This window comes from Haemorhous mexicanus, chromosome 1 (assembly GCF_027477595.1).
Source record: "Haemorhous mexicanus isolate bHaeMex1 chromosome 1, bHaeMex1.pri, whole genome shotgun sequence".
NCBI lineage: Eukaryota > Metazoa > Chordata > Aves > Passeriformes > Fringillidae > Haemorhous > Haemorhous mexicanus.
This window is the reverse complement of record NC_082341.1, coordinates 58,852,540-58,870,298: the sequence shown is the minus strand read 5'-3', so window position 1 is coordinate 58,870,298 and position 17,759 is coordinate 58,852,540. Positions and strand designations below refer to the sequence as shown.

The 17,759-nt window shown below is 36.7% G+C and overlaps 1 protein-coding gene across 13 annotated transcripts in view; it reads left to right on the top strand.

The window, feature by feature from the left end:
* The window catches only part of CLASP2 (cytoplasmic linker associated protein 2), a 147,602-nt gene that overhangs the window by 69,271 nt on the left and 60,572 nt on the right, over positions 1–17,759 (top strand). For all 13 annotated transcript variants that reach the window (XM_059850525.1, XM_059850502.1, XM_059850469.1 and 10 more), the window contains 6 exons: positions 3,917–3,996; positions 9,535–9,627; positions 10,271–10,416; positions 11,902–12,037; positions 15,159–15,229; positions 16,761–16,820. In XM_059850525.1, the coding sequence (XP_059706508.1) occupies positions 3,917–3,996; positions 9,535–9,627; positions 10,271–10,416; positions 11,902–12,037; positions 15,159–15,229; positions 16,761–16,820 (586 nt within the window). The remainder of the gene's footprint in view (positions 1–3,916; positions 3,997–9,534; positions 9,628–10,270; positions 10,417–11,901; positions 12,038–15,158; positions 15,230–16,760; positions 16,821–17,759) is intronic.

Sequence of the window (17,759 nt, the reverse complement as noted above, 5' to 3'; positions counted from 1 at the left end):
CTTCTTCCAAAAAAAGACTCATAGGGCCTTGCAAAGTGTTAGAAACCTTTAAGTTTAACTCATGAAAATGTCATCTCTCTTAGCAGTCTACAAGAAGTGAGGGATTTTTTTTTTTTTTTGCTTCCATTTCTAGACTCATTGTGCTTCAGTTTAAAAAACAAAACAAACTTGAAGACATACACACAAAAAAGAGAAACCTCTCAAAACCCCCACCATTCCACTGTAAAACTGAAAGGGGCTTTAGGTGCTGTGATATGCTTCCATTTCAAGTCTGTCTCTTATGTTTGGTACATTCTCACCCGCTTCCTCAAGTCAAACTGAGGCTTCCAGGGCTCTCTGAGAGTCTGTCTAACTAAGAGGCTTGAAGGATAAGAAAAAGTAAAGATTAGGAATGAAAACTAACAAACAATGTAGATAAATGTCTTGCATGTATTTTTATTCCTCTCCATGAGAGAATTTTTTCTTCTGGGTCTCAGCTGAAAAAAAAGCTCGGTTGGATTCAAGTCCAAAGACAGGGTAATATAATTACCCAGCTGATGAGGCTCTGAATTTTAGCTGTGTGCTGAGCACTTAAAGATGTTAAAAATGCAGTGGGGTTAAAGCCCCCTAGAATTGTTTATAGTGTTCTTGCCTTTAGGAATGCAGTAGCTGAACCTGTCCCTATTTGGTCAAAGGACTGTGTGTTCCGTGGGGAGCCTTGAACATGCACTGTTCAGTGGAAGGAATTAATACTAGAGAGACATATAAGAAATTGTGATCACAAGCTTGGTCTGAGAAGGTAAGCAACAAAACAGATTATATGTATGCTTTGTCAGATATATCAGTTTGGGGTCTGGAGGCAGCACTGTCTGTATTGAGAATTTAGTAAAGCTTTGGTGTTGCTTTTGTGGAGGAGAGTCAAGCCTTACAAAAGCATGAGAGATCCCTTGAAGGCATCTGCATGTGTATGACTGTTATGTATCTTGTGAGCACAGTAAAATACTTTCTCCTGAATTGGGAGACAGCAGGTGGAGTTCTCTCATTTTTTGATTGTCTCTACAGAAACAGTGACTTGGTAAACAGAATTGGTAAAAATACTTATAGAGAGATTGGAAGGGGAAGGGAAAAATTGAACAGTATTTTTCCTCTTTAAGCAGTGTGGACTTTTGACTTCTATACTGTATGAAGAGAAGTTACTTCAGACTTTGTTCTGGTATGCATATGGCATCATGCAGTTGTGGAGAAGGATCAGTGAAATAGGAGTGAAATGTGGTTTACAGATAACTTTGAACCATATAATTTTTTATTTTTTTTTACCAGTCAACAAGGAAATAAAACAACTTTTGGAGAAAGAAAATTTGTTTGTAGTTGTGAGCTAGTTGTTGAAACTCAGGAAGATGGAAAGTTCTCTGTGTCTGGACTATGTCAGATGGATTTTAATAGTAGTCTGTCCCTCTTCTTTCTCTTTTTGAAGTAAAAAATTGTTATTCTTTGGATAAAGGATTTTCCTTAATCCTCAGGATGCATTACTAGATAATGTTTAGGTGCTAGAAATATCTGTCATGTAACTCATGCTGTTCCATAATTTTAAAAGTGATACTTTAGGGTAGACTGAAGGTGACAGCATTTACTTACTTAGCAAGGGCAACTTTATCTTCTTTTAATCTTTATGGTGTACAGCAGTGAACTACAAACACTTGAAACCCAAACATTTTTCTGTATTTTTGTGTTCATGGCCTATATGTGTCAATTTGTAATGTTTCTGTAGTTTATTCCCTAGAAAAAAAAAGATAAGTAAAGGATGGGAATGCAAAGTACTTTTTTCCCTGTGTTAGCATAGGTATTTGTGTATTTATGTAACCAAATAATAATACAGATCTTTTATAACCTTATTTTTCTATTTACTTTTCATGAGTAGGTATTGTATATTGACTCTATTTTGTTTCTATGAGACTTCCTTAAGTGTTGGAGTATTTATGGACAAACAGATGAGGTTATGATCTGCGCATCTAAGAAGCTGTTTGTACCACCTACTCTAACGTGGTGCCTCTGGGCCAAATTATGTCTTTCAAGGTGTCTCTCCACAAAATTCTGCTCTGACAAGTGTATTCTCCCTTTGAAGAGCTGTCCAAGTTTGTGTGGCAGAAGGGTGTGTTATGAGTGTAAATGAATCTTTCCCTCTTCATTTTTTTTAGCTGGTCAAATATTCATTAACTTCATGGAAGGGTTTGTTCCCTTTACTCTCTGGAAGAAGAAATAGGTGCTTGTAATTTCTTTTTTCTCTTCTGGCTGCCACTGGCAATTGTGACAGATGGTGTTGGAGATACACACATTGAAATGTATTGTGTACAGCATCTCTTTACAGCATCCTTGAGCTAAGGCACTCAAAATCTATTAGATGTTCCTATATCATACTGCAGGTACTGTGTCCAGATTCTGTGGTTTTACCCTAATGAGCCACAAAGGTATCTGAGAGATCTTGTTCTTCACAGCAGTGTTGAGATCTAGTAAGTTGCCACCAAATTTGTAGTAGTAGTGCACCCTTGTGCTTCCAAACTGCACATGTATACAAACACAGCAGACATAATTTCCTTCATTAGAATTAAGAGGTCAGGGACTGTAAACCATGGTTCTTACAGTACAGCCACCAAAAATTTGATTCATCAAGAATTTGTAGCTTTTTGTTCTTGGTTGACCATTCAGCCTCTTAAATGCTTTTTCTTTATGGTTTTTATTTGTTCTCTAGTTAGTGAAATATGTGTCTTCTTTGTGTGATGCCTCCATTTCATTCTGCCAGGCAGGGAGGACATTCTGCCATCTATCTTGTAGGTCTCACTCTGAAAGAGGCACATGTTCCCAAATACTCATTTGCTATGACAGATTATGTTTTTCCTTTCAGAAAGGAAATGTTCAACTGGACTGATTCCATGTGGTTAATATGTTTTGTCGTATTACCTTCCTGATGCAATTATTGAAGATACTCAAGGATTCTGCCGAGCTTCACCTTGTGCTTAGAGTTCTAAACTTGTAGTGTAGCCTGGATTTTATGACCTTGTTCTTTAATTTGATAGCAAACTTGAGTTCATTTCTTTAAAAAAGGGGGCTTTCTTGATAACCTAAGTTTTTTCAGGAAAGCAAAATCAGGCATTGTTTTCAAATAGTTTACTTGCTTAGGGTTGTCTTTGCTTCTAAGACAAGATGTTAATGAAATTTGCAAAGTATACCAGTGTGAAACCAGCAGGTGGTTACCTGTCAGTATTCTTCCCTGGGCCTTCTGCTGGGCATCTTTGGCTGTCATGTGAGAGCAGTTCCATCATGAGTAGTCTGCAGACAAGGTCACTGAAGTTCAGATTTTGCTCCAGTGCAAATTCTCCTCACTGTGTCTTGTCTTTTGTTGTTGAAGTTCTTGTAACCTTAAGACTAAGAAATGTACCTCACACTTCTTAGCTTCATGTGAGAATACTGGAAAAGACAAAAATCAACACCCAGGCTTTCAGGGTTGATTGCTAAAGGCGCATATATTAAGATGAAAATTCATCCTGAGGAATTCCATTTAGTGATGAATAGCTCTTGCTCTGGTAAATAATTTGAAATTTGGGGCTTTATTTTAGAACATTTTTGTTGTCAGGGTGCAGGTCGCTAGGGGGATTGTTATATGAAACATGTTTCCAATTAGACGCAAAAATAAAAATTATGACACCATTAAATTTGTCAAATTGGAAATTACTTGCAATTGTTAATTTTGGATAAAAAAGGTAATTTTTTTTTTTCTTATGGTGAAGTCAGAGTTCAAGGTCTTGAGATTCTACACAAAAATGCAGCATTTTTGTAAGATATATTAAATGTTTGAAAGTAGGTATGGTGAAAGATGGTTGTAAGAGATTTAAAACCTTGTTATATGTTACATTCTGTTTAACAGTATTTTATGTTCATTTAGGTTCCTCTAAAGAAGGAGGAGCTGGAGCTGTGGATGAGGATGATTTTATTAAGGCATTTACAGATGTTCCTACTGTACAGGTAAGATGCTGTGTATATTCATGTTTGTCTTCAGAAATATTTATTTACAATAATGGGTTAACCTGCTTTTTAAATTTACATAATTTTACATTGTTCTAAGCAAGCATCATTACTTTTCCCTCTTTCTGACCTTAGAGTCTACGTGGAAAGCTCTTTATATTTTCCCAGGAGTTAACAAAAAAAGTGCCACCTTTTCTTTACTGTCCTACTAATTATTACCACGTTGTGTTTTGGCTACAATGTCTTACTGCTTTTCTCAAACTTTTTCAGGGAACTAGTGAATATAATTGGATGTTTTAATAAGAAAAAGATTAACATGATATTTGGAAAGTTTAGGGCTACAATTTCAAGGCATAATCAAGGAATAATAATATAGGCAAATAATTTAAACAGCAAGAATTATATTTTCAAATTTGCCTGAATTGTAATGATGTGTGTCTGGTATACATGTCCTTATTCTAGTAATGCTTAAAAAAATTTAATCTAGAGCCTTATTTTCTTACTAATGAACTTGTTGGATTCTGAATTCTTAATTAAGAAGATCAGATTTGAATTTCTATTCTTTTAGTGTGGGAATTGCATGTATTTGATACTTTCACGTAGTTGAGTCATTTAATTTGTGTGTAGTATATGAGGGCTATTTTGACTAAGTTTTCCTTGAGGAGCTGAGGTGTGGAACACAACCAAAATCTCAGTAAGCCATAGTTCCCAAATGACAGAAAGATTTTGTAAGACTCCCCTTTCCTGATACATACTTTTGTTCTATTCTTATTTCCCAAGCATAGTTATTTGTTAGATCTGCTTCTGCAGGCAGCAATACTGTCTGCTTTCATGAGGGAGCACTCAGATTTTGTAAGACTCCCCTTTCCTGATACGTACTTTTGTTCTATTCTTATTTCCCAAGCATAGTTATTTGTTAGATCTGCTTCTGCAGGCAGCAATACTGTCTGCTTTCATGAGGGAGCACTCAATCTCCATGATCCCTGTCACATCAAGGAAGTCTTTGTCTAACACTGTAAGAGCTTTATGTATCTTTTCCTCTTCAGACTGTGTTAAGAATTCTTCGGAGGATAAAAACATGCAACTCTTAATATTGTTTATCCCTGTTATGTTGAACAGAGCCATGTTCCACAGAACAGAGAATGTGATGCTTGTGGTTCAGTGCCTAAGTGTGTGCAGTCCCAAGCACAGAGTCCCACACAGAGTTCTCTAATTACTCAGGCTGGTTGGTAGCACTGCAGGAACAAAACTGGGCTGACCACAGGACATAGACCAACACATGTTATTTTCTGTCTGATTGCTAAATGGCTTAGGAAGGCAGGTCATTCTCTAAGCTGCAAGAGATAGGGAAGAAAGACATTTGTCTTTTCTGATATCCCTCAAGCTGAGGTGAGGAGGAAGGAGAGAAATATGTAGCTGACTCCAAAATTACGTGTTTGTTTCATGGATGAGCACACAAGAAAAAAACTTTTTTTTTTTTGGTGTCCTTAGGAATAATGACTTCCTGGCCAACTTCATGCTTCTGGCTGTAGACAGTCTCTGATCTTTCAGAAAAAAAAAACCAAAGCAGATTTCATGTTTTACAACCATGTTAATTACTAAGGAAGTGGGAAATTTCTCTGTTAGACTTGTGAGGAAAGAATGTTTATGACCTGTAGTTTACCAAGTTATTCTAAAAGCAAAGGACAGCATGAGGAGAGAGAGTTGTTTGCCCAGTTGTTACTGGGCCCATTCCTGTGTCTCTTCTGTTTTCATTGCATTTATGGGTTTGAGTAGTGGCTTCAATGAAAGTAAGAAAGGAAATCAGATTCAATTCTTTATCAAGATTAAGTGCATTTGAATTAATCAAATAAATTGAGGTTACTTACACTGTGGGTATGTTTTAAGTCATCCTTAAAAGTCTCTGATGGTATATCTGACTTTCCAGTAAGCTGTTCATATGACTGCTCATCTTTTTTTAGGAATGTCATATTGTTTACTTGTACCCAGTTTTTAAATCCCCATATCGAAAATACTTTCCATCTATATAGTTATTATTCTTACTTGTGTTTGAGCTTTTAATTTTTCTCTCTTTGTTACAGTTGCCTTTAATGAGGTGTGTTTATGTTGCCCTCTAATGGATAGCAGCAGTTTATGAAGAAGATGGGTGATTTTTAGATGTAGTCTGATGGACCTGTGTGCTAAAAAGTACTGTAATGACAGGATTGTGCTCTCATAGTCAAGGTTACAACCACCTTCTTTTTACAACTTAAGCCTTTGCTGAAACAGAAGAAAATTCTGTGTTTGGGTTATTAGGAATAACTCTCATTAATAGCTAAAATTCGTTTAAAAACAAGTTCAGTTCTTTTTATAGAGTCTGATGTGGGAACTTCTGAGCAAAAAATGCATTATGTCATTGGCTGAATAATTTCATCTTGGCCTCCTAAAAGTGTAATTAATTGAGGGCAGGGAAAAAAGAAATTATTAAAATTTTGCCTTTTATTCCTGTGAAATTAAGGTAGGTATGTACAACCTTGAAAATACAGGATTTTTCAGTGGAATTATGGTTTTCATTTCATGACAAAATAAAATTATACCACTTATTAATTTCTACACTGCAATGCCAATTTGAATATTCCTAGGCCCAGTTCTATTTGTGCCAGGTAATTAAAGAAAAAATGCAATTCCTTGCCTGGAAATGCTAATGGGGTGGACATTAAGCCGTTGTACTGGTTGCTTCTGTGTTTGCCTGGTGCCCAGCATGTTTTAGTCTTGCAGCAGTAACTGTACTGTACAACGTGGTCTCTTATGACACAGAGGCTGACAGCAGAAAAGTTATATTTTCTGGATTTGCTTAATGAAACAGCTTGCAAAAGGTTTTTGTACCTTGACCAGGACTTCAGACTAGGATTTGAGTGTGCATTGAACAGTCCTCAGTTCGATGCCACCAAAAGGCATCATGCTGCTTCCATTCTTGTTGCACCTTGCTTTATGATAAATTCACAGAGAAATGCTGAGTTGGCAAAGAAATTCTTGCCTCTCCTCTTGTAGGATGAGCTTTCTGTGTATTAAAGGTCTGAACTGAGCAGGAGACAGGTCAAAGAGAGAGTTATGGTAAAAGGAGATTCTGAGGAGGTTGAATCACGTCATGAATTCTGATGGCATGAAGTGTCACTGTAGTATGAAACTGCATCTTGAGTTAACCAGTGACTAGTCCTTTACACTTTCAAACAAAAATAAAAAATTTCTTTCAGAATGGAAATTATTTTTCATAAAAAAGCTTACTGAGATACATATACTTAGTTTTTTTCAGAGTGTTGTTCTTACAGAATTAGTGTTAGAATAAACTAGGGTTGTTTAACAACTATTAATAGGCTACCAGTATACACAAATACCTTAAATGGCAATACGAAACTCATGTTTTGTGGGTGGTGGAGTAGAAAGTATCTTATACTTGGACCCAATTTTTTTCATTAAGTCATTTGTTCATTTTAAGTAAGTAATACATCAGATATTTAGTGACTTCCAGTGAAGGAAACAGTAATCATGAGGAGCAGCTTTCTGGTTTTTATGGATGCAGTCATAGAAGTGTATAGAAGTGCAAAACTGCTTCCACAGTGTATCCTGGAAGAGCTCACACTGCTGCATGGTAATAACAATCTCTATTTTGTTGGTAAAGTATATTCAGAAGTCGTTTTCCACCTTACAGCGAAGCTGGTCTGGGTGTACTCATTAATCTGTTTCTCAAAAGATTCCTACCCTGTTTTTTCTGGAAATCCAGTACGAAGGTGTTTTAGAGCTGTGATGTCTTTCACCTCCTCCATATTCCAGCATGAAATTTGCATACCTCCATAACCACATTCTGTTAAAGTGTTGGGAAAAGAACAGATGTCAATAGAGTTAAGGTTCCATATCTTTTGTGGTTAATTAATTTGATGTGCTCAAACTGGAAAACTGGAAAACTAGACTGTATTTTGAATAATCCCTACAGTAATTTGACGATGCCTTGGAAATTAAGATATTTTAAAGAAAATAATCATTCAGTATAACTGCAGAACAGAAGAAAGACATGGCATCGTTTTAGTAGTAAGGTCAAAGATGCATGTATACGTGCTAGAACAACAGTGTGTTCAAGAGACACAGCTCCTAACCAGTTCATGCAAAACAAGATGGCTAACCACTGGACCTTGTTTCCTCTGTGTGCTCTTGCACATACAAAAATTATGTCTTAAATAACAAGAGAGCATCAGGTCCTGCTGTTTAGGTGCTACATAAGTTATGCTGGTGTCCAGCTTCCACTGTAGAAAGGTATGAGTTTCCTTGAAGTCTTGACTCACATCTGCCAGCCCTGTGTCTTGAAGGTGTGTCAGGTGCTTGTGTGTGAGCCAGTGAGTTTTGTCTAATGTGTTTGCATAAAAAAACTTCTCATCCAAAAAACTGGAAATGTTTAGCTGAAGATACTGTTAAAAAAAAAAAAAAACACATAAAAAAACCCCAAAAAAACCTCCAAAAAACCAAAAACCCGAAAACAAACAAACAAAAAAACCAACCCAAAAATTATAAACCAAACCAACCAACCAAAAAAAAAACCTGGTCAGATTAAGTTTCTGTTTAGTAATTTGCTTCATATTCTCTTAAACTTGTTCTCAGTCTGAAGGGAAAAAGAACTTGAAATTTTGTGTATGCAGTGGAAACAGAAAAAAGCATCCTTTGAGTTATGTCCAGGAAGATAGAAGAGAAATCAGTTAATTTAAAGATAATATTTTTTCACAAGTAGGCCTTTCTTCTTTAAATATCTGTTCTTAGACATGTGCAGTTGAATAAAGACATTAATTCATTTATAAACAAATAGTGACTGTTGCATGATTAGATTGCTCAGGCTTCGATATTGGTGGTCTTACTGTATAGTGAGAATTCTGACTATAGGTGGCTCCTTATATTTATTTACTGACTGTATAAGTTAATAAATGATAGTCTTAAAGTAGCAATACATAGAGAAGCTATGGAAGCCCTTTAATTTTTCAGACAAATTTTAGTTTTAGTGTTCTCACAGCCTAGTTAGTTCCCCAGAGAGTCCCAGCTCCAAAAGAGTTGCAATGAATTAAAATGTTGGTTGAGTTTCATTATAAGACTATGAAAATTAAACTGAGTTTCAATAGTATTGCAGCAGATTGTCTGAAACCTCTGCTCCTATTGAATTATTTATTTTTTTAAGTGGAGTTAATGAAATTGTGAATATGATTAGCTCATCACAAAGGTGAAGGGTAAAATCTTTGTGATGAGCTAAAAGGAAAGGAAAATGCTGAAAGGAAAATGTTGACTCTTCAGCCTTTTGTTTTTCTCATGAATATTCATTACTCAGTGATATCCTTACAGACTGGTCTTAAAATGCCCATTTATGACTCTTACACAGACCTCTCTAACTTTGGGGGTAAGATTTGTGGGATTAGAATTGTATTTTCACTCTTCTCAAGCTATTTTTCTTCATCACATTACCTGGGATATTAACAATATGAACTTCCTGATGTTTTTTTTTATTTATTATTTTTAATACTTCAGATTTATTCTAGTCGAGAACTTGAAGAAACGTTGAACAAAATCAGGGAAATTCTCTCAGATGACAAACATGATTGGGATCAGCGAACTAATGCGGTAAACTTTTTATCTGATTTTAGGTTTGGGTGGGTGCATTTCATAAAGCACAGACAGCCAGATATTCTAAAATGTTTTTTCCTAAAGTCATTGCACTCCATGTAATGAAAGAAATTTTCATTTTAATTTTTACACCTTGAATTTCTGTATACCAAGTAAGTTTGAGTGTTTAAGTCTGAAATGCATTTTTGCTGATATTTAAGTGGAAGCTTTTCTAAAAGCCATCACAGATGTTTAAGTTTGTCATTTATGTGAAGTTGCATACAGGTTAACTGCTAGCATTAACATCTCTTGTGTGCAGCTTTGAAAAGTTCCACTTAAAGGGTTAAAATTCTTGTGTGTATGTTCCATTTCTATTTTTTAATCAGGTTTATGGCATCTTAATGCTTATAAACAGGTATGTGAACAGAAGTATGTGTTTGTGTATTTGTCTTCTGGATTCTGAGATTTATTTTTTTTTTTTACCTCTAGAGCGTAATGTAAATTTTTTACGGCTCTTTTTAATCCCTGCCATATATTTTGAAAATTTTGCTGTAAAGACATGCCAACATGTATTTTTGCATAGTGAAGCTGTTCCTTTTTCTTTTGTTTTGAAATGCATATTGGCAGTGTCCTAACCCAAACACTGATTTTTTTTTTTTAGCTGAAGAAGGTTCGGTCCTTGCTCGTTGCTGGAGCTGCACAGTACGATGGATTTTTCCAGCATTTACGGCTGTTGGATGGTGCTTTCAAGCTGTCAGCCAAGGATCTCAGATCCCAGGTGGTTAGAGAAGCCTGCATTACTGTAGCGTAAGTACAGTTTGCGTGCCTTCATGCACCTTGCCAAATGCTACTGTGGGGTTGGCTTAGAGGTGCTTTATCAGTGTCCCAGGAGAGATTCTCTTGTTGGACTGCTGTACTCTGTGACTGATAGAGTCAAGTCAGGATCTGAAGCCACAGAGGTAAAGAAATGCTTAAAGGAATTTGTTCTCTGTGGGGATACACGCAGTTGATAAATCCTATAACGAATTGTATGTGAATAACCAGTTAACATCATTGCCAAGTCATTGTTAGTGCAGGTTATTGCCAACTGCTGTGAATGATATTGGGGACTTAGCTTAGGATCACTTATGCTTGGGTGATTGGCAGAGCACTTCACTAGCACTGCTTGTAAAGACAATGGGAATAGTGCTGTAGTGGTTTGAACATAGAGCATTTTGCTGAGGTAATACTTCTTACGGAATCATGGACTGGGTTTGGCTAGGAAGGGGCCTTAAAGATCATCTGGTTCCAACCCTGTTGGCAGTCCAGGGACACTTTGCACTGGACCAGGTTGCTCAAAGCCCCATCTAGCCTGGCCTTGAACACTTCCAGGGTTGTCTCTCTGGGCACGAGACAGATGACCATGATAATTTTAGAAGCTGTGGCTAAACTGAAATAAAATCTTCACCACTAGCATCTCATGGACTCCTTTAAATTGAAGGGCAGAGGGTAAAACCAGAGTAGTCTTTCACATTTCCATGTTTTCCATGACTTTTTTTATCCTCTGGAAAGACATTAGTGTAACCACTGATTTTCAGTGACCATCTGAAACAGGACCACCATATTTTGGTCTCTTGTTTGAACAGACTGAGAGGAAATGCTGAAGCATACAACTGCCCTTTCCAAGGAAATCAAGGCTTTGATAAAATTGTAATAACCATTCCCAACATGAAGTCAGGAGCAGTCTAAAAGTACTCTGCAAATATTCTCATGCAGGCCTAACAACCTGGAATTTTCCTTGATCCCTAAGACTTAGATATATTTGATGTGTCATTTGCTGCTGGCTACAAATTCTTTTTTATATAGTCTCTGCACAAAAAAAGCATTTGTTGTCACCAATGGACAGTTAAATTACTGTGTGTGGCATGTGTTTTTATATTTATTAAAACTGAAAATGTAACCTTTAACAGACAAGGGGGTCAAATTTTATGTTTGGCTGATTGTGGTGAGTTTAGTAGTTTTGCCTGCATTCAAAAGGAAAAAAAAAATCTCAATTAATTTAAAATTTTAGATTTATACATCTCAGTCTGTTAAAACGCAGAAATACAGTGATACTTTATGTGGACATGAAAATTTAGGCTTTCCAGTTGTAGTACTTGTTTTTTCATTATGAAGCAAAATTATTCATGTTTGGTTTCTTAGTGTTCCTGGAAATCATGATATTAAGAAATTCTGTTGTTTGGAAGGATGAATCTTTAAAATGAACTTTGTTATTTTGAGACTAAGAAATTAATTTATATTTCCTCTAAACAGCCACCTTTCAACTGTTCTGGGAAACAAGTTTGACCATGGCGCTGAAGCAATTGTGCCTACTCTTTTTAACCTGGTTCCCAACAGCGCCAAAGTGATGGCAACCTCTGGGTGTGCAGCCATCAGGTTCATCATTCGGGTAGGTGTTCCAGTCTCACTTCACCTGCTAGGAATTTTCAGGTCATGGCTGTTGGCAGAGATAACAACTACACTGAAATACAGGTTTTTAAATCATTCTTTAACAGAGGAGTAATGTTTCTCATGGGTTGACAAATACTACATATCGTTGAAACCAATTGGCAGCATTGTCATAGTAAAGATGGAAGAATAGATGTGAAATAGTCTATTTTCGTGATTTTGGGATTTTTTTTGTAATGTGTTAATTGAAAAAAGACCAAGTGTGTTTCAAAGTGTAACTGCTTTTAACTGCCTTCTTGGAAAAGACAAAGTTAAGCTAGTAGCTAAGAAACTAGTGAGAATTTAAATAGCACAAACAAAATGAAGTTATTTCTTTCTACATATACACTCACCTCCAAAAAAAATTTGGAACCATGGAGTTAATGATAAAATGTTGAAGAGGCTACACATACCTGGATCAGTTCAGAAAGCACATGTTCATGAAGAAAAATCCAATAGAGACTTGAATTTTTAAATTCCAGAACTTTATAAGCTGAGTCCCCAAAGCTATAACATACAGACCAGAGGAGTGCTCTATCCAGCTGTTTTCTACTGAGTGTTCTTTGAGCATCTGCTGACTGGTGTCTCAGGCAAGATATTTAGAGTTTTGGGACTTGTATTGGTGTGTTTCACCTAAAGTGGGAGATTGCCTGTAGTTTCTGCATTTGAAGTTGTGGTGTTCTTAATGCCAAGCACTTACTGCAATTTACTATGATCTCATTGGTGGTTTTAATTTTATAAGTTGTTGGAAAACCTAAGAGATTTCATGACTTACACCTTTTGTTGCCATCTTCAGTATGGTTCAGAACGTATATTGCTTTGTCTCTCTGTGCCTCTGAGAATGTGCTCTGAGACCTCTGCATGTATGACCTCTGCATCAGCACGTGGGCTAACACAAAATCCCTCGGTATTTTTTCCCCAGACTCTTACACTCCACTGTGCAATGGTGCAGACTTGAGAGGGAAGGAATACACCTTACACAGGATAATTATAGTTGTAAGAGAACAATACCATTTGCAGTAGTGTAAGACAAGCTCTGGCATGTAAGAAATTAGAAACATTCACCAATTACATTAAATTGGTTTTATTGGTTTAGTTAATTTGAAGACAAGCTTACACATCAGCTATAGTTGCCCTGGTTTTGTTTAAATTTCTGTTCTTCTTAGCTGTGACTTAACATAATGGATTTGAAGCATAAAAAACAAGAAAATCTTATCCACAGTGTTCAAATACCTAACCAATAAATGGCATATGTGAGGTTTTTTAGTAGAAAATTCAGATTTCAGAATTAAATATCAAAAAGAAGTGCAGTCCCATGCCTGTTTGGGCTTCTGTCCTTTGGACTAAATGAGTATTGGTCAGGGGGGTCTTTGATCAATTGAATATTTAGAACCCAAGCTACTGCAGTTTTTGGAGTCAGTGTTTTACTCAAAAATTCCCACGAGCATCCAGTGACAGCCAGTTCAGATCCTGGTGCTTTACTGTGTGATTGCTCTGGAGTGAGTCTGCATAGAAACAGGGAGGCTGTGTAATACCAGTGATCTTGAAGAGCTTCATCTCGTCTTTGTGCCTTCATTGGATTTCATCTTTCTTCTGCAGGAAGTTCTTACACTGCAGTCTGATTTTTCTTTCTTGACACTTAGTACATCAGGAAGCCAATTTAAAAAAAGGTGGGGGGGCAGGGAGGGAATCATGGAGAGATGGCATGGTGGCAGGAATCTTTCTCAGAAGGAGGCGAGATTCAGGTTTGTCAACTGATCTTCAAGGTGGTTTGCAATGAAGCACATCATTACATCCTCAAAGGAGCAGCTGGTGAAGTATGACATGTTAAAAACAGAATGAAGGCAAGGCTGGGGCTTTGATTCCTTTGCAAAATAACTTTCTAGAAATTGCAGCTCGTTAGCTCCAAAGACTTGGAATGCATGGGTTACTCCATCTGTAAAAACTTTACTTTTACCCTGATTTGCCCATTGTCCCTTTCTGGAAGTCATATGCCTCTTTTCACTTTACAATCTATACAAAACACAAACAAACCCCCTAAAACTGTGTTTAAAAGTATATCAGGACAAACAAATGTAACTGTTAGGCTCTTCCAGAATTTTTGATTAATTCCTTCCTAATCCTAAAATTGGCAGTACTCTGTGAGCTGATGATCATCTCTGCTTTTTTTGTGGTTTGTGTGTTTATATCCTGCAGCTGTGATACATGAGAGAGTAAGAATTCTTCAGTACTGTACTTCTGAAGAACTTGGATTTTTTTAAATTAGCCTGCTCTTTCACACTATGTTGGGGAGTATTTACTGTAGGTATTTAATCAAGAAAGGACTAAAGAAATTAACTGAAAATAGATTTGTTGAACAACATGCTTGTTGAGCCTCTTACTTGAAATTAAAATGGTAGTGCTTTGTGTCTACAATTAGTTAAGAAAAGCTGAAGTGAGGCAGCTTTAATTCTGAATTCTGTAATGCATTTGGATTGAATGTAGTTTATCTTGTGCATAGTTTAATAGTTTTCTTCTCCCATCAGGTGTTTCCATATAGATTATATATATAAGCTTGCTTATATATCAGTGCTTTTATTAATTTATTGACATATTTTCCATTAAAGGATATTTAATCCTTGTGGTACTAATCATACTGATCCTTTTAAGAATGTGCCTATATTTTCATATTCATTGATTCACTTTTTGCTCTCTAACCTTGACTTCTAAGACAGCTATGTCTATTATTTTTTTTTCCTGTGGTAAAACTAAAATAGTGTCAACTTTCAACTCCTTTGAGGAGACAGCTACATTTGAACTTCTTATATTACTTTTGACTGCAAAGTATTGCATATCATGATGTTATTGTTCATGGCAGTGAGAAGTGGTTTTTGCTTGACCTTTTGGAAGAAACTAGCTTTAATCAATTGACATGCTAACAGCAGTGTTTCATTTAATAGAATTTTATGATTAAGTTTTGGTAAGCAGTTTAAATTATTGTAGTTTTTATTATGGTGTTAATTCTGTTTGAATTAATAAGTACAGTACAAATTCAGGATTCAGGAATGCTTTTTTCATTAACTGCTTTGTCCTTTTTTTGGCAGCATACTCATGTGCCACGACTCATACCTTTAATAACAAGCAACTGTACCTCAAAATCAGTTGCAGTTAGAAGGTGGGTACATTATAAATGAAAATTACCAAGGCTGTTGCTTTTTAAAATATGATTAGCATATGTTGAAAATTAAGAAATTAGAAGATTTGTGGCCATAAATGCTGAACCCACAAAACTGTTAGCCAGTAAACTGCAAACTGCAAAATTTAATTTCAGCCTTGAGACAGTGGCAGCTACCTTAGGACACAGAGCATCCATGTGTTGTGGTGTTCAGCAGCTCAGCTACATCTCCAGCATGTTGCTTTCTCTGAGAATATGATGCTTGTACATACGACTTGGCTCTTAAGAAATGAATTGTGTTTTGACAGTGTCATTTTCTGTACCGAACCACACAAAAGCAGTTAATGCTATTTCTGGACTGACACTACTCCTGAAAGCGAAGTCACTGTGTGTATGCAGGAAGCAACTTGAGCATCTGAATTACTTTCTTTGAATCTAAGCTGCTTTTGCATCCAGAGCAAGTGTTACCTCAACCCAGATTGTACTGACCTGCCGCAGCTTCTAGTTTGACTGCTAAACAATTCACAGGGCTTCAGTGCCTCAGCATGCTGTGCCTTTACTGAGGAACATTAGACTGCAGGTGGCTTTGGTACTGCAGTTCACAGTCCAGTGAGCATCACGGAAAGCATTGTCTGCATATTGTTTTCATTCTTTTGGGAAGACAGCAAAACACTAGATTGGTTGTAATAGTGAAAAGCATTGCAGGGCTTCTTGCCATGCCTTGCCGATGTCCAAAGGATTTGGGCAGAATAAAAACCAAATTTGTCCCTCCAGAACAGGTCCAAAATGCTGAATAACCAGAAAAAGAAATTGTTTCAGGCGGTCAGGTTCACTACATGTCTGAAAATTATCTACACCTTCCTAATCTGTGTCAGTTGGATTTTTCGTCAGGATCTAGCTTCAGACATAGTTTTTAAAAGTATGCCTTTTGCTAATGGCACTTTGCTAAATTGTCAAGATTCCCAAATTAATAATGAATACACTTAGATATCTTCATTAGTACAGTGCCAGAAAATCTTTTGCAGTGCTTTCTATATGCAGAGCACTCTGCTAATGGTCTCGTGTTTTCCTTTATGCTACATACTCAGTAGTGGCAGAGGGAAGGATGGGAGACCAGTGTTTGGGACAGAAGTATACTGCCATAGAAATCCTATAGTTTGTCTTAAATATTTTTATATAATAGGATTTTATACTCTGTACAATATTTTTCAACTTCATTAGTTTATGTCTGTCTGTTATTTTGGGACTAATACAGTTGACATGGGGTGTGTGTAATAACATGACTTGAACAGCACATTGTAAATTGAACCATGTCTATTATTTTGAAGTTTAAGATTAGTTAGCCTGCATGTTTGCTTAATATACATAATATTTTAACTTTCCAATAATATGACCAATGCCCTTATTTGACAGATAAAGATAATTTTATTTCATTTATTTCCCTCAGGGGGAGAGAGTGAAGTTAGTGTTTATTCCACAAGCACATTAGAGAAATGAGTATTTAATTATGACTTTGGTTCTGTGTTTTTAGGCGCTCCTTTGAATTTTTAGACCTGTTATTACAAGAGTGGCAAACACATTCACTGGAAAGGTATGGGCCAGTATACTTTTTCCCCTAAAATAATATGGTAATGTAATTTAAGACAGAAATATCGTCGTTGAATCCTTTAATTGGATTATGTTGTTGAGTGTTGGCCAGCCTTTCTGGCATAGATAGCCTTTCTAGCACAGCAAGTCATGTGGCTCATTCAGGTGCCAGGGGGAAGGAGAGCTGCATGTTCCAGCCTTGGCTTCCTGTGGCCTCCTCTCCTTACCCTCTGCCTCTCCTGTCCTGCGTGTGAGCAATGCATATGCAGGTAAGCATCTGTCTTTTCTCCTGGCAGGAGGAAATCTGTGTGTTTGCTATGAAAGAGGGCAAGTAGGCTTAGGCTGGAGGTCTTTTTGTGCTAATGAGCACGTTGTGGCTTCTCCAGATAGATGGGAAAACTCTACGTGCATCAGTTCTGCAGGTTGGTCACTGTAAACACAGGGTAGGAGCTAAGAGAATAAAGGGCATCCAGAAAAGGCTCTGAAGAATTCATCCAGCTCATTCCAGTCACATTGCTGCTTCCCCAGGGTGCTCCTGAGAAGGGGAGTAATGGGGAAATCATTTATGGCAAAGTGTCTAAAAAAACCCACAAAACCCACCACCTCTCTCCCACCCCCCAAATAACAAACCTCCTGCCCAAAGCTTGCCTTGAATTAAAACTTGTTTATCTTCACAAGTTTGTGTTCTGGTGGGTACTTTGCTGTTCATTGAACTTGTATTCAGACTTAGAACTCATATGCCAAAAGATTTCAAAGCTGAAAGAAAACTTATGGTCTTAATTTTTCCCCTTTTCCTACTATTGATATAACAGTGGAAATAGTTTTTCCATTTCAGGAAGGCAGGTGTCTTAAAAAAGGTATTTTTAAATAACATTTTAAGTGTGATAGGTGGGTGTATGTCAGAAGTAGATTAAAATCCTTTTAGATTGAAGGAGTAAGCTGA